The sequence below is a fragment of the Pecten maximus genome, chromosome 19, assembly GCF_902652985.1.
Source record: "Pecten maximus chromosome 19, xPecMax1.1, whole genome shotgun sequence".
NCBI classification, from domain to species: Eukaryota; Metazoa; Mollusca; class Bivalvia; order Pectinida; family Pectinidae; genus Pecten; species Pecten maximus.
In genome coordinates this window covers 24,077,061-24,101,567 of record NC_047033.1, presented here as the reverse complement: position 1 = coordinate 24,101,567, position 24,507 = coordinate 24,077,061, and the positions used below count along the sequence as shown (strand labels likewise).

General features: G+C 43.4%; 1 protein-coding gene across 1 annotated transcript in view; it reads left to right on the top strand.

The window, feature by feature from the left end:
* The window catches only part of LOC117317383, a 73,316-nt gene extending 49,793 nt beyond the window's left edge, over positions 1-23,523 (top strand). The window contains 3 exon segments of the mRNA XM_033872188.1: positions 1,055-2,062; positions 16,402-17,562; positions 17,564-23,523. Of these exon segments, the coding sequence (XP_033728079.1) occupies positions 1,055-2,062; positions 16,402-17,562; positions 17,564-21,889 (6,495 nt within the window). The 3' untranslated portion in view covers positions 21,890-23,523.
* The last annotated feature ends 984 nt before the right edge of the window (positions 23,524-24,507 follow it).

The following is a 24,507-nucleotide window of genomic DNA, read 5'->3' as shown; positions in this document are numbered from 1 at the left end:
ATGGTGTTATAGAGGGGGCCTCTTCTACTGGACCTGGGGCCTGGTGATGGTGTTATAGAGGGGGGCCTCTATTACTGGACCTGGGGGCCTGGTGATGGTGTTATAGAGGGGGCCTCTTCTACTGGACCTTGGGGCCAGGTGATGGTGTTATAGAGGGGGCCTCTACTACTGGACCTGGGGGCCAGGTGATGGTGTTATAGAGGGGGCGGGGCCTCTTCTACTGGACCTGGAGGCCTGGTGATGGTGTTATAGAGGGGGCCTCTTCTACTGGACCTGGGGGCCTGGTGATGGTGTTATAGAGGGGCCTCTTCTACTGGACCTGGGGGCCTGGTGATGGTGTTATAGAGGGGGCCTCTTCTACTGGACCTGGGGGGCCTGGTGATGGTGTTATAGAGGGGGCCTCTTCTACTGGACCTGGGGGCCTGGTGATGGTGTTATAGAGGGGGCCTCTTCTACTGGACCTGGGGGCCTGGTGATGGTGTTATAGAGGGGGCCTCTTCTACTGGACCTGGGGGCCTGGTGATGGTGTTATAGAGGGGGGCCTCTTCTACTGGACCTGGGGGCCTGGTGATGGGTGTTATAGAGGGGGCCTCTACTACTGGACCTGGGGGCCTGGTGATGGTGTTATAGAGGGGGCCTCTTCTACTGGACCTGGGGGCCTGGTGATGGTGTTATAGAGGGGCCTCTTCTACTGGACCTGGGGCCTAGTGATGGTGTTATAGAGGGGGCCTCTTCTACTGGACCTGTACCTGGGGCCAGGTGATGGTGTTATAGAGGGGGCCTCTTCTACAGGACCTGTACCTGGGGCCTGGTGATGGTGTTATAGTGGGGGCCTCTTCTACTGGACCTGGGGGCCAGGTGATGGTGTTATAGAGGGGGCCTCTTCTACTGGACCTGTACCTGGGGCCTCTTCTACTGTATCTGGGGGCCTGGTGATGGTGTTATAGAGGTCTTTTTACTGGACCTGAACCTGTAATTTGTATTGTATTTCATCCTCACTGTGATATCTTATCATTGATTTCACTAAAACGGTAATCTGTATTGTATTTTCCAGAGTGCAGATGAGAAGCTGAGAAGTCTTGGGCACCACAAACAGCAGGGCAGCAGTAAACCTGGCACCACAAGTGGTGTCAGTGGTCACCCCAACCTACCTGTCCAGCTCCGGCCAGTGGTAACTGAAACACCATTCCTGCAGCAGAGTACGCAGTCATCCCCAATCCAGACCCAAAGTCCCCTGACCCAGGGGTCAGGTCCTGCCCCTCCCAGACCACCCCCACCCACACAGCTAGCTCTGAAAGTGACCACACACGATCTCAATGACCAAAACATGTCTGACCGACGTATTCAAAGGGTTGGTCGGAGGGACCAGGGAACAGTGGCTGCATCCACCGGGAGACAGGAAGCAACTTCGGTTCAGGAATCGAGGTCTGCTGCCATTAAACGTAGGTCACGCAGTGAGGGACCAGCAGGTCGTCTCAAACCGAGGAATTCTATGGACGAAAAAAAAATGCATGAAGTGAGAGAGAGAAACAGCAAATCTGGTCAAGTCCGCGCAAAACAAACAACAAGACATTCAATGTTCACTGAGCCTCTGTCAGATGACGGATTTCCTGATGTTCATGGAAGCTCATCGAGTGCTACAGATTCCGATCAGGATAGAAAAACATGGGTGAAAAATCCTTTAATGGTAAAAAAAGTTCGGAAAAATGATAAACGGAAATCGTTGAATACAACATTAGATGTGGGTGGAAAGGAAAACAAGATAAATCCGAGTGAACTCTCTTATATCACCAGTCGGTCACCACAGGTGTCTAGTAGAGAGGCAGTGTTGTACCAAGACAAGATGGGTAACACTGTCGGTCAAAAAGCAAAGTATCAAAAACTTGAGGAGAGGCGTAAAAAACGTGTTGATATATTGGTGACTTCTGATGAGGAACTGAATTCGCCGGAGTTGAGAATATCTCGTCTCAGACAAAGAGCATTACAAGGATCAAAACTTGCTACAAAACTCCCAGATCGACTTGAGGACATAGATTCCCTACAAATCTCAGAAATACAACCGGTGAGTACAATAAACTAATGCAGTGAATTTAATTTATACAGAATAGCAAAAATACTACACAGCCTCACACAGAAACTACCGTATATCAGGTTTTTTTAGCGTATACCAAATTTTCGCATTTCCTATGCAAATTATCATGTTTTATTTTTAGCGTGATTCATTTTTAGCGTTTAAACAGCTAGTAAGTTTAATATACAACACCAACAAAAACAATCCTAAGCAATGATATTTATCGACAATTCCAAATATATACAACAAGCAGTATACAATATACATTGTACAATATACTGTGTGTGCCGCGGCCGCACACGCTTCAATGCACACATACATGTATACAGGGCCTACTGTACTTTCGGCACTTGTTACAAATCAAGAACTTTGCAGATGCTTACATCTCTGAATCCGTTCATTATCACACCACAGTGTAATTCCCCCTCTTTTTAGGTATCTGACCCAAAGGGTCAGGATGACCTATAGCCATCCGCCATGCGCCGTCTGTAAACTTTTCACATTTTAAACTTCTTCTCCAGTTCCATTAGTGATATTGAGCTGAAATTTGCCTGAAATGATCCTGAGATGATCCCGACCAAGTGTTGTTATTTCTCATGCCGATTCGAAATCCAAGATGGCCACCATAGCCGCCATCTTGAAAAACACATTTTAAACTTCTTCTCAAGTTCCATCTGTGCTATTAAGCTGAGACTTGCCTTAAATGATCCCAAGATGATCCCGACCAAGTGTTGTTATTTTTCGGGTCGGTCTGAAATCCAAGATGGCTGCCATAGCAAAATACATTTTAAATTTCTTCTCCAGTTCCACTGATGCCATTGAACTGGAAATTGGTGAGGATGTTAAGGAAGGGGAGCCATCAAAGTGTTGTTATTTTTCGACCACGTAAAAACTTTGACTTGGCAGCCACGGCGGCCATTTTGTAACATTATTGCGCAATCATGGTTTTTCTGAACAACACCTATTTCAAACTTCTTCTCAAGTTCCACTAGTGAGATTCAGCACTAACTTACCTGAAATGATCCTGAGATGGTCCTCAGTGTTATTTATTTTTTGGTCAGTCCAATATCCACAATAGCCGCCATGGCCAACAGTGCCACTATACTTTCTGTTGAGTATGTATACTACAATAGTACAAGGGGTTTTAGACTCAGATTACTGTTAAGGCCCTTGGGCCTCTTGTTACGAGGTGTAGATCATTCGTCGTATTCACGCAATAATTCATCAACAAGGTTGTTTTCTTCTGCAAACTCTGGCCTTACCCTGTTGCTTTGTCCTTTGTAACTGTAACATATCTTAATGTAGCCATATTCACACTGTCAAAGCCAAGCTCGTTATGATTTCAAATATACAATAGGCAAGGTTTGGTCAGCTGTGAACACATTTTTTATTGATGATAACAATTCAATCGAGCCATGCTCATTGAGCACACCTGCACGTATTTGCACACCTAGGTATACATATACAGGTGATCGGTGGTTGTGCAAAGGAGATACCTGCTGTAAAAATACAAATTTTAGCGATGTTTTATAATTCGCAACGGAGTGTGGTCTCTAAATTAGCGAAAATTAGACACTCACTAAAAAAAACCGATATACGGTACTTATAATAGACCAGTCTCACACAGACACCATTATTTAATTCATATAAATAGAAGGGTCTTTAGGCGCTTCACCAAAATTGTGAATTTCATGACCCTTGGGTCTCACATTTCCCGCTGGGGAGGGGGTACAATTTACTTTTGTTTATACAGGGAAATAACACTTTGGAGCATGATTTGTTGAATTGCTATTGATAATAATTCAACCTAGATTAGAATTTTCAGTATGGGATGGCAGTTAGACTAACCTCCAGGGGCTGATGGGCCTAATGTCTTTATTTTTGGCTCATCAGGTCTGAAGAACCAATGAACTTAATATGTTATTGAAAGACTGTGTGGATATCGACCAAATTTGGCCCCATGTGTGCCTGAGAGATGGGGTTGACCCCCTGGGTGCCTGAGGGGTGGGGCTGACCCCCTTGGTGACTGAGGGGTGGGACTGAGTCCCTGGGTGCCTGAGGAATGGGGCTGACCCCCTGGGTGCCTGAGGGGTGGGGATGACCCCCTGGATGCCTGAGGGGTGGGACTGAGCCTCTGGGTGCCTGAGGGGTGGCCTCAAAGAGTAAATGAATCTAACTATTCAGAATCCTTTTCCTATAGGAATGGCAGGATTTTGTTCTAATTTGATCTGAAGCATCCTTGGAAAAGGGGAACAAAATTTTTATAATAGGTTTGTCTGATCCCCCAAGGGGCCAGAGGGGCAGGATCCAATAGGGGAAACATAACAAATTCTTAAAAAACTTTTCTGTTTTTTGTTAGAAAAGGATTCTGATTATTAATCTCTTTAAGGCCTGTATATGTTGGGGGAATAAACTCAATTTGACCAAATAGATACACTTACCAATTAAAAAAAAAAAAAAAATCCATATTAACCATAAGAGAGTTACTTCGTTTTTGAATAATGAAACAATTTCTTCCCATTAAGGAGTTATCTCCCTTCTTTGTTGAATCATCTTCACCTTCATGTATGTATATATGTTCATGTTTGTTTACCACGTGTGTGTATGAAAGGAGGGAACTAATATATGCAATGCCTGCTGTCCAATCCTATTGACAAAATTTCATCTGTGTCAATAAAATATGGAATTAAGTTAAGAGTCTGGATCCCCTGGAAGGAATAAATCTTTGAAAAAGTTTCTTCTCCTGTATGGTTGATAGGTATTTGGTCAAATTTGGTCTGACACATCCATGGGCAATTGAACCTGAATATTGTGTAACTAATAACTTTGAAGTGTATCCCAAGCAGAGGCATAGGGGTGCGGCTCCATTGAGAATTTTTATCAAACATGTTATAGCTGATTTCATTTTAATCACCTTTAGAACAATGAAGCTAAATGTCATTTAAGGGAAATTGATGACCGAAATGCATGGTACTGAGATGTGCATCCCAATGGGAAAAATATGTGTATAATAGTTTAAAAGCGGTGTTTTGACACGATCACCAATATATTCAGGTGATTGATGCAGGTACATGTACTTGTTAATGAGATTGCCAAGTGTCTTTATACATTTATTCAAAATAGTTCAGCAACCATTTTGCTATAGATTTAGGCAAAAGAAGATCTGTAAGGCATATGATGGTTATTATAGACAAGTGGTTTTTAAGGCAGGTGGTCTCTAAGACAGGTGTGATGGTAATTATAGACAGGTGGTCTATAAGGCAGGTGTGATGGTAATTATAGACAGGTGGTCTCTAAGGCAGGTGTGATGATTAGTTTAAACAGGTGGTCTCTAAGGCAGGTGTGATGGTTATTATAGACAGGTGGTCTATAAGGCAGGTGTGATGGTTATTATAGACAGGTGGTCTCTAAGGCAGGTGTGATGATTAGTTTAAACAGGTGGTCTCTAAGGCAGGTTGTGATGATTATTATAAACAGTTGTTCTCTTAGGCAGGTGTGTTGGTTATTATAGACAGGTGGTCTATAAGGCAGGTGTGATGGTTATTATAGACAGGCGGTCTATAAGGCAGGTGTGATGGTTATTATAGACAGGTGGTCTATAAGGCAGGTGTGATGGTTATTATAGACAGGTGGTCTATAAGGCAGGTGTGATGGTTATTATAGAGAAGTGGTCTCTAAGGCAAGTGTGATGATTAGTTTAGACAGGTGGTCTATAAGGCAGGTGTGATGGTTATTATAGAGAAGTGGTCTCTAAGGCAGGTGTGATGGTTATTATAGACAGGTGGTCTCTAAGGCAGGTGTGATGGTTATTATAGACAGGTGGTCTATAAGGCAGGTGTGATGGTTATTATAGAGAAGTGTTCTCTAAGGCAGGTGTGATGGTTATTATGGACAGGTGGTCTTTTAGGCAGGTGTGATGGTTATTATGGACAGGTGGTCTTTTAGGCTTTGCTACTTTAATTTGGCTGAAGTTATCGAGAGTTGGTCGCTAAGGTGAGTTTAGCTGAAGGATAGGTAGTTTCTAAGGAAGGTTTGACAAGATATTCTCCGAGGCAGGTCTGGCCGTAGTTATAGACAGGTTGTCCCCAACGCAGGTGAGTAGCTATAGAAAGGTGGTCTCAAAGGCATCGCTGTAGTTATAGACAGGCGGCCTCTAAGGCATCGCTGTAGTTATAGACAGGTGGTCTCAAAGGCATCGCTGTAGTTATAGACAGGCGGCCTCTAAGACAGCTCTGTAGTTATAGACAGGCGGCCTCTAAGACAGCTCTGTAGTTATAGACAGGCGGCCTCTAAGACAGCTCTGTAGTTATAGACAGGTGGTCTCAAAGGCATCGCTGTAGTTATAGACAGGCGGCCTCTAAGACAGCTCTGTAGTTATAGACAGGCGGCCTCTAAGACAGCTCTGTAGTTATAGACAGGCGGCCTCAAAGGCATCGCTGTAGTTATAGACAGGCGGCCTCAAAGGCATCGCTGTAGTTATAGACAGGCGGCCTCAAAGGCATCGCTGTAGTTATAGACAGGCGGCCTCTAAGACAGCTCTGTAGTTATAGACAGGCGGCCTCTAAGACAGCTCTGTAGTTATAGACAGGCGGCCTCTAAGACAGCTCTGTAGTTATAGACATGTGGTATCTAAGACAGCTCCGTAGTTATAGACAGGCGGCCTCTAAGACAGCTCTGTAGTTATAGACAGGTGGTCTCTAAGACAGGGCTGTAATTGTAGACAGATGGTCTCTAAGACAGCTCTGTAGTTATAGACAGGCGGCCTCTAAGACAGCTCTGTAGTTATAGACAGGCGGCCTCTAAGACAGCTCTGTAGTTATAGACAGGCGGCCTCTAAGACAGCTCTGTAGTTATAGACAGGCGGCCTCTAAGACAGCTCTGTAGTTATAGACAGGCGGCCTCTAAGACAGCTCTGTAGTTATAGACAGGCGGCCTCAAAGGCATCGCTGTAGTTATAGACAGGCGGCCTCTAAGACAGCTCTGTAGTTATAGACAGGCGGCCTCTAAGGCAGGTTTGACTGTAGTTATAGACGGGTGGTATCTAAGACAGGTTTGACTGTAGTTATAGACGGGTGGTCTCTAAGGCAGGTTAGACTGTAGTTATAGACGGGTGGTCTCTAAGACAGGTTTGACTGTAGTTATAGACGGGTGGTCTCTAAGGCAGGTTTGACTGTAGTTGTAGACAGGTGGTCTCTAAGACAGCTGTGTACTTTTAGACCGATCATTTCTAAGGCAGACCTGTAGTTCTAGATAGGCGGCCTCTAAGGCAGGTTTGACTGTAGTTGTAGACAGGTGGTCTCTAAGGCAGGTTTGACTGTAGTTATAGACGGGTGGTATCTAAGGCAGGTTTGACTGTAGTTGTAGACAGGTGGTCTCTAAGGCAGGGCTGTAATTGTAGACAGATGGTCTCTAAGACAGCTGTGTACTTTTAGACAGATCATTTCTAAGGCAGATCTGTAGTTCTAGACAGGTGGTCTCTAAGGCAGGTTTGACTGTAGTTATATACAGGTCGTCTCTAGGGCAGGTTTGACTAGTTATATGCAATAGGTATCTAAGGCATGTGTGTGCTTATTATCAAGACAGGTGGTCTCTAAGGCAGGTGTGTACTTATAAACAGGTGGTCTCTAAGGCAGGTGTGTACTTATAAACAGGTGGTCTCTAAGGCAGGTGTGTACTTATAGACAGGTGATCTCTAAGACAGGTGTTTTCCTATAGACAGGTGGTCTCTAAGGCAGATCTGTAGTTGTAGACAGATGGTCTCTAAGACAGCTTTGTACATACAGACAAATAGTTTATAAGGCAGATCTGTAGTTATAGACAGGTGATCTCTAAGGCAGGTTTGACTGTAGTTATAGACGGGTGGTCTCTAAGACAGGTTTGACTGTAGTTATAGACGGGTGGTCTCTAAGACAGGTTTGACTGTAGTTATAGACGGGTGATCTCTAAGACAGGTTTGACTGTAGTTATAGACAGGTGATCTCTAAGGCAGGTTAGACTGTAGTTATAGACGGGTGGTCTCTAAGGCAGGTTTGACTGTAGTTAATATAGAGAGGTGGTCTCTAAGACAGGTTTGACTGTAGTTAATATAGAGAGGTGGTCTCTAAGGCATGTTTGACTGTAGTTATAGACAGGTGGTCTCTAAGACAGGTTTGACTGTAGTTATTATAGAGAGGTGGTCTCTAAGACAGGTTTGACTGTAGTTATTATAGAGAGGTGGTCTCTAAGACAGGTCTGACTGTAGTTATTATAGACAGGTGGTCTCTAAGACAGGTTTGACTGTAGTTATAATAGACAGGTGGTCTCTAAGGCAGGTTTGACCCTAATAATTATAGACAGATGGTCTCTAAGACAGGTTTGACTGTAGTTATATAGAGAGGTGGTCTCTAAGACAGGTTTGACTGTAGTTATTATAGAGAGGTGGTCTCTAAGGCAGGTTTGACTGTAGTTAAAGAGAGGTGGTCTCTAAGACAGGTTTGACTGTAGTTATTATAGAGAGGTGGTCTCTAAGACAGGTTTGACTGTAGTTATAGACAGGTGGTCTCTAAGACAGGTTTGACTAGTTATAGACGGGTGATCTCTACGACAGCTTTGACTGTAGTTATAGACGGGTGGTCTCTAAGACAGGTTTGACTGTAGTTATAGACGGGTGATCTCTAAGGCAGGTTAGACTGTAGTTATAGACAGGTGGTCTCTAAGGCAGGTTAGACTGTAGTTATAGACAGGTGGTCTCTAGGGCAGGTTTGACTAGTTATATGCAATAGGTATCTAAGGCATGTGTGTGCTTATTATAAAGACAGGTGGTCTCTAAGGCAGGTGTGTACTTATAAACAGGTGGTCTCTAAGGCAGGTGTGTACTTATAGACAGGTGATCTCTAAGACAGGTGTTTTCCTATAGACAGGTGGTCTCTAAGGCAGATCTGTAGTTGTAGACAGATGGTCTCTAAGACAGCTTTGTACATACAGACAAATAGTTTATAAGGCAGATCTGTAGTTATAGACAGGTGATCTCTAAGACAGGTTTGACTGTAGTTATAGACGGGTGATCTCTAAGGCAGGTTAGACTAGTTATAGACGGGTGGTCTCTAAGACAGGTTTGACTGTAGTTATATACGGGTGATCTCTAAGGCAGGTTAGACTGTAGTTATAGACGGGTGGTCTCTAAGACAGGTTTGACTGTAGTTATAGACGGGTGGTCTCTAAGGCAGGTTAGACTGTAGTTATAGACGGGTGATCTCTACGACAGGTTTGACTGTAGTTATAGACGGGTGGTCTCTAAGACAGGTTTGACTGTAGTTATAAACGGGTGATCTCTAAGGCAGGTTAGACTGTAGTTATAGACGGGTGGTCTCTAAGGCAGGTTAGACTGTAGTTATAGACGGGTGGTCTCTAAGGCAGGTTAGACTGTAGTTATAGACGGGTGGTCTCTAAGACAGGTTTGACTGTAGTTATAGACAGGTGATCTCTAAGGCAGGTTAGACTGTAGGTATAGACGGGTGATCTCTAAGGCAGGTTAGACTAGTTATAGACGGGTGGTCTCTAAGACAGGTTTGACTAGTTATAGACTGTTGGTCTCTAAGGCAGGTTAGACTGTAGTTATAGACGGGTGGTCTCTAAGACAGGTTTGACTGTAGTTATATACGGGTGATCTCTAAGGCAGGTTAGACTGTAGTTATAGACGGGTGGTCTCTAAGACAGGTTTGACTGTAGTTATAGACGGGTGGTCTCTAAGGCAGGTTAGACTGTAGTTATAGACGGGTGATCTCTACGACAGGTTTGACTGTAGTTATAGACGGGTGGTCTCTAAGACAGGTTTGACTGTAGTTATAAACGGGTGATCTCTAAGGCAGGTTAGACTGTAGTTATAGACGGGTGGTCTCTAAGGCAGGTTAGACTGTAGTTATAGACGGGTGGTCTCTAAGACAGGTTTGACTAGTTATAGACGGGTGGTCTCTAAGGCAGGTTTGACTGTAGTTATAGACGGGTGGTCTCTAGGGCAGGTTTGACTAGTTATATGCAATAGGTATCTAAGGCATGTGTGTGCTTATTATAAAGAGAGGTGGTCTCTAGACAGGTCTGACTGTAGTGATATAGACAGGTGGTCTCTAAGACAGGTCTTGACTGTAGTTTAATTATAGAGGGGGGGGGGGGGGTGAGGTGGTCTCTAAGGACAGGGTCTTGACTGGTAGTGTATTATAGAGCAGGTGGTCTCTAAGACAGGTTTGACTGTAGTTATACTGACAGGTGGTCTCCAAGATAGGTTTGACTGTATGATTATAGACGAGTGTCTTCTAAGGACAGGTTGTGACCTGTACTTAATATAGACATGTGGTCTCTACGACAGGTCTGACTGTAGTTTATAGACAGATGGTCTCTAAGGACAGGTCTGACTGTAGTTATGACAGGTGGTCTCTAAGACAGGTTTTGACTGTAGTTATAGACAGGTGGTCTCTAAGACAGGTCTGACTGTAGTTATAGAGAGGTGGTCTCTAAGACAGGTTTGACTGTAGTTATTACTGTATAGACAGGTGGTCTCTAAGACAGGTTTGACTGTTATTATAGAGAGGTGGTCTCTAAGACATGTTTGACTAGTTATTATAGACAGGTGGTCTCTAAGACAGGTTTGACTGTAGTTATAGACAGGTGGTCTCTAAGACAGGTTTGACTGTAGTATTATAGACAGGTGGTCTCTAAGACAGGTTTGACTGTAGTTATAGAGAGGTGGTCTCTAAGACAGGTTTGACTGTAGTTATTATAGACAGGTGGTCTCTAAGACAGGTTTGACTGTAGTTATAGACAGGTGGTCTCTAAGACAGGTTTGACTGTAGTTATATAGACAGGTGGTCTCTAAGACAGGTTTGACTGTAGTTATTATAGACAGGTGGTCTCTAAGACAGGTTTGACTGTAGTTATATAGACAGGTGGTCTCTAAGACAGGTTTGACTGTAGTTATAGAGAGGTGGTCTCTAAGACAGGTTTGACTGTAGTTATTATAGACAGGTGGTCTCTAAGACAGGTTTGACTGTAGTTATATAGACAGGTGGTCTCTAAGACAGGTTTGACTGTAGTTATTATAGACAGGTGGTCTCTAAGACAGGTTGACTGTAGTTATAGACAGGTGGTCTCTAAGACAGGTTTGACTAGTTATAGACGGGTGGTCTCTAGGGCAGGTTTGACTAGTTATATGCAATAGGTATCTAAGGCATGTGTGTGCTTATTATAAAGACAGGTGGTCTCTAAGGCAGGTGTGTACTTATAGACAGGTGATCTCTAAGACAGGTGTGTACTTATAGACAGGTGATCTCTAAGACAGGTGTTTTCCTATAGACAGGTGGTCTCTAAGGCAGATCTGTAGTTGTAGACAGATGGTCTCTCAGACAGCTTTGTAAATACAGACAAATAGTTTATAAGGCAGATCTGTAGTTATAGACAGGTGATCTCTAAGGCAGGTAAGACTGTAGTTATAGACGGGTGGTCTCTAAGGCCGGTTTGACTGTAGTTATAGACGGGTGGTCTCTAAGGCAGGTTAGACTGTAGTTATAGACGGGTGGTCTCTAAGACAGGTTTGACTGTAGTTATAGACGGGTGATCTCTAAGGCAGGTTTGACTAGTTATAGACGGGTGGTCTCTAAGACAGGTTTGACTATAGTTATAGACAGGTGGTCTCTAAGACAGGTTTGACTGTAGTTATAGACGGGTGGTCTCTAAGACAGGTTTGACTGTAGTTATAGACGGGTGATCTCTAAGGCAGGTTTGACTAGTTATAGACGGGTGGTCTCTAAGACAGGTTTGACTGTAGTTATAGACAGGTGGTCTCTAAGACAGGTTTGACTGTAGTTATAGACGGGTGGTCTCTAAGACAGGTTTGACTGTAGTTATAGACGGGTGGTCTCTAAGACAGGTTTGACTGTAGTTATAGACGGGTGGTCTCTAAGACAGGTTTGACTGTAGTTATAGACGGGTGGTCTCTAAGGCAGGTTAGACTGTAGTTATAGACGGGTGGTCTCTAAGACAGGTTTGACTGTAGTTATAGATGGGTGGTCTCTAAGACAGGTTTGACTGTAGTTATAGACGGGTGGTCTCTAAGACAGGTTTGACTATAGTTATAGACGGGTGATCTCTAAGGCAGGTTAGACTGTAGTTCTAGACGGTTGATCTCTAAGGCAGGTTAGACTGTAGTTATAGACGGGTGATCTCTACGACAGGTTTGACTGTAGTTATAGACGGGTGGTCTCTAAGACAGGTTTGACTGTAGTTATAGACCGGTGATCTCTAAAGCAGGTTAGACTGTAGTTATAGACGGGTGGTCTCTAAGACAGGTTTGACTGTAGTTATAGACGGGTGGTCTCTAAGGCAGGTTTGACTAGTTATAGACGGGTGGTCTCTAAGGCAGGTTAGACTGTAGTTATAGACGGTAGGTCTCTAAGACAGGTTAGACTGTAGTTATAGACAGTTGGTCTCTAAGACAGGTTTGACTGTAGTTATAGACGGGTGGTCTCTAAGGCAGGTTAGACTAGTTATAGACGGGTGGTCTCTAAGACAGGTTAGACTGTAGTTATAGACGGGTGGTCTCTAGGGCGGGTTTGACTAGTTATATGCAATAGGTATCTAAGGCATGTGTGTGCTTATTATAAAGACAGGTGGTCTCTTAGGCAGGTGTGTACTTATAAATAGGTGGTCTCTAAGGCAGGTGTGTACTTATAAACAGGTGGTCTCTAAGGCAGATCTGTAGTTATAGACAGGTGATCTCTAAGGCAGGTTTGACTGTAGTTATAGACAGGTGATCTCTAAGGCAGGTTTGACTAGTTATAGACAGTTGGTCTCTAAGACAGGTTTGACTGTAGTTATAGACGGGTGGTCTCTAAGGCAGGTTTGACTGTAGTTATAGACGGGTGGTCTCTAAGGCAGGTTAGACTGTAGTTATAGACGGTAGGTCTCTAAGACAGGTTAGACTGTAGTTATAGACAGTTGGTCTCTAAGACAGGTTTGACTGTAGTTATAGACGGGTGGTCTCTAAGGCAGGTTAGACTAGTTATAGACGGGTGGTCTCTAAGACAGGTTTGACTAGTTATAGATGGGTGGTCTCTAAGGCAGAGTTGGCTGTAGTTATAGACTGGTGGTCTCTAAGGCAGGTTTGACTAGTTATAGACGGGTGGTCTCTAAGGCAGGTTAGACTATAGTTATAGACGGGTGGTCTCTAAGGCAGGTTTGACTGTAGTTATAGACGGGTGATCTCTAAGGCAGGTTTGACTGTAGTTATAGACGGGTGGTCTCTAAGACAGGTTTGACTGTAGTTATAGACGGGTAGTCTCTAAGGCAGGTTAGACTGTAGTTATAGATGGGTGATCTCTAAGACAGGTTAGACTGTAGTTATAGACGGGTGGTCTCTAAGGCAGGTTAGACTGTAGTTATAGACGGGTGGTCTCTAAGGCAGGTTAGACTAGTTATAGACAGGTGATCTCTAAGGCAGGTTAGACTGTAGTTATAGACGGGTGGTCTCTAAGACAGGTTTGACTAGTTATAGACGGGTGGTCTCTAAGGCAGGTTTGACTAGTTATAGACGGGTGGTCTCTAAGACAGGTTAGACTGTAGTTATAGACGGGTGGTCTCTAAGACAGGTTTGACTGTAGTTATAGACAGTTGGTCTCTAAGACAGGTTTGACTGTAGTTATAGACGGGTGATCTCTAAGACAGGTTAGACTGTAGTTATAGACGGGTGGTCTCTAAGGCAGGTTTGACTAGTTATAGACAGTTGGTCTCTAAGACAGGTTTGACTGTAGTTATAGACGGGTGGTCTCTAAGGCAGGTTTGACTGTAGTTATAGACGGGTGGTCTCTAAGGCAGGTTAGACTGTAGTTATAGACGGTAGGTCTCTAAGACAGGTTAGACTGTAGTTATAGACAGTTGGTCTCTAAGACAGGTTTGACTGTAGTTATAGACGGGTGGTCTCTAAGGCAGGTTAGACTAGTTATAGACGGGTGGTCTCTAAGACAGGTTTGACTAGTTATAGACGGGTGGTCTCTAAGGCAGAGTTGGCTGTAGTTATAGACTGGTGGTCTCTAAGGCAGGTTTGACTAGTTATAGACGGGTGGTCTCTAAGGCAGGTTAGACTATAGTTATAGACGGGTGGTCTCTAAGGCAGGTTTGACTGTAGTTATAGACGGGTGATCTCTAAGGCAGGTTTGACTAGTTATAGACGGGTGGTCTCTAAGACAGGTTTGACTGTAGTTATAGACGGGTGGTCTCTAAGGCAGGTTAGACTGTAGTTATAGACGGGTGGTCTCTAAGGCAGGTTTGACTAGTTATAGACGGGTGGTCTCTAAGGCAGGTTAGACTGTAGTTATAGACGGGTGGTCTCTAAGGCAGGTTAGACTGTAGTTATAGATGGGTGATCTCTAAGACAGGTTAGACTGTAGTTATAGACGGGTGGTCTCTAAGGCAGGTTAGACTGTAGTTATAGACGGGTGGTCTCTAAGGCAGGTTAGACTAGTTATAGACAGGTGATCTCTAAGGCAGGTTAGACTGTAGTTATAGACGGGTGGTCTCTAAGACAGGTTTGACTAGTTATAGACGGGTGGTCTCTAAGGCAGGTTTGACTAGTTATAGACGGGTGGTCTCTAAGACAGGTTAGACTGTAGTTATAGACGGGTGGTCTCTAAGACAGGTTTGACTGTAGTTATAGACGGGTGGTCTCTAAGACAGGTTTGACTGTAGTTATAGACAGTTGGTCTCTAAGACAGGTTTGACTGTAGTTATAGACGGGTGATCTCTAAGACAGGTTAGACTGTAGTTATAGACGGGTGGTCTCTAAGGTAGGTTAGACTGTAGTTATAGACGGGTGGTCTCTAAGGCAGGTTTGACTGTAGTTATAGACGGGTGGTCTCTAAGACAGGTTAGACTGTAGTTATAGACGGGTGGTCTCTAAGACAGGTTTGACTGTAGTTATAGACGGGTGGTCTCTAAGACAGGTTAGACTGTAGTTATAGACGGGTGGTCTCTAAGGCAGGTTTGACTAGTTATAGACGGGTGGTCTCTAAGACAGGTTAGATTGTAGTTATAGACGGGTGGTCTCTAAGACAGGTTTGAGTGTAGTTATAGACGGGTGGTCTCTAAGGCAGGTTAGACTGTAGTTATAGACGGGTGGTATCTAAGGCAGGTTAGACTGTAGTTATAGACGGGTGGTCTCTAAGGCAGGTTAGACTGTAGTTATAGACGGGTGGTCTCTTAGGCAGGTTAGACTGTAGTTATAGACGGGTGGTCTCTAAGACAGGTTTGACTGTAGTTATAGACGGGTGGTCTCTAAGGCAGGTTAGACTGTAGTTATAGACGGGTGGTCTCTAAGACAGGTTTGACTAGTTATAGACGGGTGGTCTCTAAGACAGGTTAGACTGTAGTTATAGACGGGTGGTCTCTAAGACAGGTTTGACTGTAGTTATAGACGGGTGGTCTCTAAGACAGGTTAGACTGTAGTTATAGACGGGTGGTCTCTAAGGCAGGTTTGACTAGTTATAAACGGGTGGTCTCTAAGACAGGTTAGACTGTAGTTATAGACGGGTGGTCTCTAAGACAGGTTTGACTGTAGTTATAGACGGGTGGTCTCTAAGGCAGGTTAGACTGTAGTTATAGACGGGTGGTCTCTAAGGCAGGTTAGACTGTAGTTATAGACGGGTGGTCTCTAAGACAGGTTTGACTAGTTATAGACAGGTGGTCTCTAAGGCAGGTTTGACTAGTTATAGACGGGTGGTCTCTAAGGCAGGTTAGACTGTAGTTATAGACGGGTGGTCTCTAAGACAGGTTTGACTGTAGTTATAGACAGGTGGTCTCTAAGGCAGGTTTGACTAGTTATAGACGGGTGGTCTCTAAGACAGGTTTGACTGTAGTTATAGACGGGTGGTCTCTAAGGCAGGTTAGACTGTAGTTATAGACGGGTGGTCTCTAAGACAGGTTAGACTGTAGTTATAGACGGGTGGTCTCTAAGACAGGTTTGACTGTAGTTATAGACAGGTGGTCTCTAAGGCAGGTTAGACTGTAGTTATAGACGGGTGGTCTCTAAGACAAGTTTCACTGTAGTTATAGACGGGTGATCTCTAAGGCAGGTTAGACTATAGTTATAGACGGGTGATCTCTAAGACAGGTTTGACTGTAGTTATAGACGGGTAGTCTCTAAGACAGGTTTGACTGTAGTTATAAAAGCAGTCTCTCTGGTTTGATGGATATTATAGACAGCTTATCTCATTACAATACAATTGATTTGAGTTACTTTTTGACGTCAAATGCAAAGTTGATTTCAATATTTACTTTCATTTACATATGTATTTTTTTTATAATTTCAGATGACCAAATTGACCAATGCTCCAGTCACAAATACTCAAAGACTACAACCGGAACCAGCAGAAAACGAGTCATCGTCGTCGGAGCAAATCACACTTAGACCAATTGGACCTGGGCAAACGAATCTAAATTATGACAGTTACCGAAAAATGGAAATAGAGAATAACCGAGCCAATACTCGGTTTGATGGGTCAAGGAATAGCAGTAATATTAACCTGAAGGAAAGCTACCATGGATATGTCCACACAGGTCGTGAAGGTCAAGGACGTGTCAGTCAAGGACAGGGATACAAGAAAATCCCGAAACAAGATACTGATTTCATGGGTGGCAATATATTTCAGAAAAACGAGGAATTTCCAAAAGTTTCTCTTCAGCGAAGTGAATCTTACGGATCAGGTGACACAAGTGGCAAGCGATATAGAGAGCTCCCACAAGAGGGGATAACTCGTTACTCAACGACAATCAATCAGTTTAGTTCGAACCATCCATCAAAATCAGAACGGGGGAGTCATAAGGGTAGAGTGGGAAGTGACAATGAGATGAGTTTCAATGATCTTAATTCAAATCGACCAATGGTTTTGAAGAAAGCTATTGACAGGGTGGATAATAAAAGGAAGTCCAACGATGATGATGATTCTCTAGACGAGCTCATTGAATCAAACATTCAGTATTTGGAAAGTGAAATAGAAAGTGGGCGCTTACAGATGCCCCAGCCGTCTTCTGTGCAAAACCAACAATTTTTCAAAGAGTCAACAAGGAAAATGGCTTCCGAGGAATCTCCAAAACAAGCTTCCTCTTTTGAAAATGTGTCGCGGCCCACAGTTTCAAGTTCATCATTTCAAAATGAAGTGAAATTAAGACTTCAAATTCCATCCGCAACCAGCTCTCCTCGTCCTGTGATACGATCTGTGAAGCCTCCCATTGCTAGTGATGGAAGCGGGAGTTGTTCTAGCTTGAGTCAGTACGATGCTTTATCAAACACACCTTCTGGGTCAACATCCCCATCACCTTCACGTAGTGTTTACACGCATGTATTCCAGAACACTGTTCCAAAGATTGAACGCCGCCACCAGTCCGCGGCGCACAGTCCATATCTTCAGCGGAGACCAACCGAACTCACTGAAATGGAAGATTTGTCAAAGTCGGACAGTCAGTTAAATACGGCAGAGTTTCCATCAGGGGTATGCACCTCAATATCTAAATCCACAGCAAGGGTATATGCGACATGCCAATTCTTCATCAGCCGTAACACAGTATGACAATTGTGAAGAAAACCAAGTTTCACTTAAAAATCTCTCAATGCCCATTGTAGAACAAGGTATGTTCTCAGATGTAGAATATGACATAGAAGTGTCGGAAAGGGTTAAAAAATGGGAAAAATACATGAAAAAGAAAAAACCTACAGATGATTCCAAGTCACCTTTATCACTGTCAACAATTTTAGAGCCGGAGGGTGGTATCCCAGAAGCCTGGCTTCAAGAGGCGATGATGATGCAAGAAATTGATCAGATTCAAGAAAGCTTTGCGTCCTTGCCAAAGAAGATTCAACCTCCTCCAAGTAGAGCTGTTTCCTCTGTTACAGTCACCGTGACAAAGTCTACGTCACATATAGCACCAGCTCCTAACCCTAAACCTCAATTTCTACAGCAGATGCAGCAGGAACGACAGAAGCAATTACAAGAACAAATGCAGCAGCAACAACATCAACAGAAAATCCAATACGAGCAACAACAAAGGCAGATGCAGCTTCAGCAGCAGCAACAACAGTATGAACAACTTAAACAACAACAAATGCAACAACAACAACAACAACAACAACAACAACAACAACCATACCAATACCAGCAGCAAGAGTATGCTTCTGCGCCAGATTTTGATGATCCGAAAGTTTTGTCAACAGAGACTAATTCTCATCGTGTCTTTCGTTTGGTGAAGGAACCAGGTGGTACAGCAATAACTCGATCCAGTGACAACTCGTTACAGTTTGTCCAAAACCCTAACGTTTACAACAGTAAGACGTACGCTCCACCAAAAACAAATTCTCAGAAGGACGAGACGAAGCGGGCAAGGCGAGCTATATCTGAGGAACAGCTTGAAAAGGGAGATAAATCTGAAATAAATGTCACTTTTACCAAAGCATGGCCACCGCGTAGAAATAAGTCCTTCTCAGAGGAACAGAAACAGGCCCGACTCTCCAAATATGAGGAGGAGTTGTCGGAACTTCAGGAGTTGAAACAGGACAGTGTGAAGGATTTAAGAAAGCGGTTTGATTCTGATGCAAGTGGGAATGAGGGAACAGATACATATGAGGAGACACTCTCGGCTGCACGTACGCCTGTTATTCATAGGAAACAGTACATACTTCCTGTGGATCAGGTAGTGCCAGATAAACAGGTGCTGGAAGAGAAAATTGTAACAAAGGTGAGTCGTCAGGAAAGCAAACGTCCGAGCGACCTACAGAATATATCTCCAAAGCTGTCAGACAATGTCAAAGAGAAGGAGGTATGGTCCCCGCATCTAGAGAGTTCTAAAGGTCTTGTAAGTATAGAGCGAGTCAAGGCCAGAACCCTCCAAACAATCCCCTTCTCGGAGGACCCATTCTGGAAACAGATAGAAGAGATGACCAGTTTTGACAAACTCATGAAGTCTGGTGAGGTTATAGACGTGGCTGATGTTTCTCGACCAGTAGAATCTATCGCTTATATTAAGCAGAACCCTGACGAAGAGATGATATGCACATCATATGCACACGTCGTAAGCACGAACAGTACAACTATATATTGCCAGTCGCCCAGTTCCACTAGTTTACCCATACCAACTACACGAGCGAAGTCGTTCAGCACGCCGGAGATTCAGCCTCTCAAGCTGGGTAATGCCCCTGTCATAAAGAGCAGTGTGGCAGCCTTGGACGAGGTGCTGGAGGATATACGGTCATCACTTAAACGTAAACCTGTCCCAGCACATGGAACGACCAGATCTGCTCCGGTAGAGAAAGAGTCGCCATTCTTTTCTCCCTTGCGATCTCCAGTATTACAACCAGTTCAGCAAATCCCTGTATCAAATATACCAGGATATCAGCCTGTACACGTAGCAAGTAATATAGCGCGAACGTTGATTCAGACTCAACAACCGATGACAGCTGGAGTCCAGAGTATCGCTCACAGTGTCCCTACCTACCAGTCGCAGCGATTGGCTGAGCTACAAAATCAGTTAGGTATCACTAAGCAACAGGCTCAGCCGGCCACAGTGAGTGTACAGCAACAACAGCAACAGCAACAACAACAGCCGGGCGCACAAGCCATGCACTTCATTCCAGAGTATTCAGCGGATCCTTTTATCATCAATGGTAACTACCAGCTAGACCCAATGATCTTGAAGGAGAAACTACTGGACACTGGGCTAGCTGAGATGTCCGACAGTGGAGGTTCATTGAAGGGAATCACAAGTGGAAGTGGAAGAGGATCCGTAACGCCTACAACTGCAGCAACACAAAGACGGCCGAGTGTTGACGCGGAAAAGCAAGTGTTACAGACAGTGGAGGATTTGAAAAACTTGGCGAGAGATGTGGAAAACCGGCTGAGTCTCATTCGTAGCAGGATTGAGTGTAGTGATGAGAATAGACTAGACTCCATTCTAGGTGCTTTGAGAAACTTTGCCCCTAATGTCGAACCTGCAGTGGTTCATCAGCCAACGGTTCAACTAACGAGTGAATATCACTCTAGGAAAACAAAACTTCAAGAGGCACTCTCAGAGCTTGACAAAATCTACAAGAATTTAAATGTTGTTGAACAGCCTCGGTCTGTTACTACTACGGTTACCACAGAGACCAAGGGTAACACAATACCACGTCTCTCCGGTACACATGTTGAGTATCGGTCACAGATTAAAAAAAGAAACAAATCGGATTCGGATTTCATGACAAACTACTCTGAGGAATCAATAGCGGAGGTAGAGAGGGAAACACAAAGGGAATTTGAGGATATTACTCAAGCATTTCAGCATTTATTAGCTGAGGTTGACCGTGAAACTGACCAGGATTTAACGGAGCCGTCAACTCCTACACAAAAGGACCCACAAACACACGCACAGGAGATAGAGGCCACTATAGAATCCTTCCTCCAGGAATATCGTGATTCGGGGAAACTTCCAGGAGGACAGAGTGCAAGTTTTAACAGAGCAATTGAAGGCCTGGCTGCCAAGGAAGTGGGTATTCCAAATAGATGTAGAGACATTCAGAAGTCAGAGGTGTTTACTACATCGTCTGGGCCTTTCTCAGTTCTCGTTGGCATCAATGGTAATGGAAAGAAAAGTGGTAAAACCACTACGAAGCCTAAATCGAAACCTCCGTCTACAACTGCTCTTGTTAGAAGTAGTCCTCCACAACCCACGTGGCATAACAACCCTATGCACACAGCATCAGTACAGACAGGCACAGAACAAGAACACTGCGGTGAAGTCACGGAGCAAGACGTTAATTTGGATGAGGTGTTCAAGTCCGTGTTGGAGGACATATCGGACGACTCCAGTGAACACAGTCTTGAGAACATCAAAATGGTATCTCGACGAGGAAAGCGCCACATGGCGCACAGGAAATCTATGCCAGCTGAAATGTTTAAGAGAAGCATTGAGACCAAGACTATCGAGACACAGACTGATACTCCTAGCATGGAACCAAGGAAGGATAAGATCAAATCTAGGAAGACAGAACTATCGCGAGAGGATTCGATCTCCAGTGAGAGCTCTCTAGACGCAAAAGGCCCGCAAAGGAAGAAAATTGCAAGGAATATTGCAATGATGATGGAGATTTTCAGCTCAAGTGAGGACGAACGCCGTAGGACATTGACACATTCTCACAGCGCTCCAGATTTACGAGAAATATTCGATGGAGACAGAATATTTTCAAGACAGAACAGTAATAGCTCGCAAGGGAAAATACAGACTCCAAAAATGGTCAAACAGCGGTACGAAGCTAGAGCGAAGAAAAGGGCGGCGCAGGTCTACACACGGGAAACAAGCATGGAGGAAAAGGTGGAGGACTTTGCATGGACTTCGGCTACGTCTGATGATGGTTCCCAAATATCACAGGGTTCAAAACCTCCACTACACCCTAAACGGAAACAAAAATCAACCAGTCCCGACCGTTCGATCTTGGATGGAAAATCTGGAAGCCGGAAAGGATCATCCAATGATTGTGATAGTGTCAAATCAGAGGTTGTACTACGGAAAAAGAAGAGGCGCACGAGCTCTTCAAATTCACAAGATGAACACGACCGACCACACAGTTTCCACGAACTAGTTGCTATGTTTGAGACAAATCCAGATCGTTTAAGCAGATTGCAGAATTCACTGAGAAGGTGTGCCTCGGCGGATATGGTATTCATGGAGACGGTGATGAAGAAGTCCTACCACTCAGAGCCCGACCTCAGAGACAATGTATCCACCGACTTTCAAAGTGCTAAACTATTCCTAGAAATCCAAGTCAAATCATGAACAATCATAAAACATAATTCATAATGGCCACCGAAAACATCACTTGATTATCATTTAGCTTACAAAATCATATTGAAAACAAACAGAAATACCTTGTGGAGAATATTACTTTCTCAAATTAGAATACAGATAAAGAATAGATATAATCGTCAGCCGATCGTAGGAATCAATTGTTATAAAGTAAATCCTTGTAACTACATCTAAACATGATAGTGATAAGCAACTCAATAATTCAACTGTAAATTGCTGAACAATGTCACCTTGTACTGGAATCACACGTTTCATTACTGTTTCACTAACACAGAGTAGAAACACTAATGATTCTGTTTCCCCGCTATCGCTGATCTTTCAAAAATAGGTTGTGATTTGAAAGGTGAAAGCAGACTTGAAGTTTTTTGTCAGTACTGTCCTAATGTAGGAAATGCTCAGTTCTGTTCTTGTGAGTTGGTAAATTAAAAACAACATCTACATGTACAGTGTAATTGTAAGTGGAGATATCCACATAGATAGCCCCCTCTCAACTAACTTCGTGTCCTGACTCCGACTGTTTAACAATTTTATCAAGATCAAAGAGAGGCATAATAATTTTAGCTCACCTGGCCCGGAGAGGCAGTGACCTTAGCATAGCTCGGGTCCGTCGTCCGTCAACACTTTCTTTGAATCGCAACTAGTCCTGAACGCCTGAATGGAATTTGATGAAATTTTGTCTGGAGCATTACTGGGCAAAGAGGATTCAATGCTTTGTAAACCAGCGTGTGGCTGCCCTGTGGCTGGTACCAGTAGGAGAAGTATACCCTTTAAATCGCTAGTTCTCCTGAGCAACTAAATGGATTTTGATAAAATTTCGTCAGGAGCACTATTGGGAAAAGGAGATCAATGTTGTATAAATGAGGACTGTGGCTCCCCTGGGATCGGAGGGGCAAGGCCAAATAGGGGAAATACATCAAATGCTTTAAAGTATTTCTTATTCTTTAAGAGCGATATGATTCGGTTTAAACAATTGTTGGGAGACTTGACTCAAAAACGTAGAGAATTATTTGTAATATGTAACTTCAATGAGAATGTTCTGCTAAGTGAGCGATGCAGGCCCTCTGGACCTCTTGTTTATGTTACCTTCCCTTATCTTCTTAATGACGTATCAAAACTTACACTAAACATAAATGATATAACTACTTGAATGTATAATATCCTAAGTGGCCAATTTTTATTTTATTTCTTTTTTTTACTGAGCAAAGATCTCTAGTATTTATGAAGATGTGTCATATATGGTTATTTTACGTATCGGCATTAAAATGCCCCATTAATGTATCATCACTATGTTTTAAACTATTTAATGCTGTAAATATAGTAGAAGTAGTGTTTTAATATCTTTTATAATTAATTTTGTATATAGTAATATGGTAATTAAGCCACAAATTTCACACACGTTTTATACGTTTGTAAAGACGGATCAATTTGCCCTTCTCTGTAATCCGTCCTCAGTCCGTCGGTCCCTCCATAAACGATTCTCGTTATCGCTCTTTCACCAATTTCAACTGTATAGGATTGGTCCAAATGGTCTGTGTGGCTCTCCTGGGTCGGGGGGCAAATAAGGGATATATAGCTAATTAAAATCCTTCTGTATGAATGGCAGGTTTGGGTCCAAATCGCACGCCGAATCTCATGCGATTTGGGTCAGTTCCAAAAAGCGAAAAATATTTGTAATATAATGAAGTGTTTTGCCATGATCACTAAAATATCCAGGTGAGCGTTACAGGCCCTCCGGACCACTTGCTTATATATGAGCATACAAATTAATGAAAACAGACAAAATCAACATTCATTTGGGGCCAAAAGCTTTATTAACATTTAAAACGATATCCTTATATGTGTGAGGATTCTTGGACGCGTATTTGTTAATTATCTCCCTTTACGCTGATTGTTGTTAAAATATTCCGATATTTTACTGGTCCATCATGTTTAACAAGAGGACGATCCCTACTTTCTTAAATCGTTGTGTTAGGAATCGTCTCACTAAAGAGACAAACGTGTCCCCAAAAGCATTTCGTTGTGTATTAAACAATACATTCGTATTATTTCCTTTTGATTGGCTCTTGTTGTAGATTCAAGATGAAAACAATAGATAACGATTATTGTATGGTAACCCGAATTTCCTCTGGCCCTGACACCATGTCTGGTGTAGGGTCCCTACACTAGACATGGTGTCAGGGTCAGAGGAAACTCGGGCTCCAGACATGGTGTCAGGGCCAGAGGAAACTCGGGCTCCAGACATGGTGTCAGGGCCAGAGGAAACTCGGGTTTATTGTATGGGTATTTAACTGTCCTAGTCATCCTTCTGATTTTAAGTTAGAGATTTATGTATAAAGAGAAAATATATTTAATCTGTGTAAATAGTATTTATAAATTGTATACACAATGATAAAGAATGCATGCAATATGTCCGGACGTGCAATAGATCGACAATACCGCCAAAACCTGGGGCCTGTTCGTTTACACGGTCAAACAAGCTCGTGTTTTTAAATGTAACATTTCAATCATATACCTTAACATGCAGATGGTTAGTACACGTCTTGAAAGTCTTTGTCGGGTTCATCTGAACCCAACAATAAAATCACCAG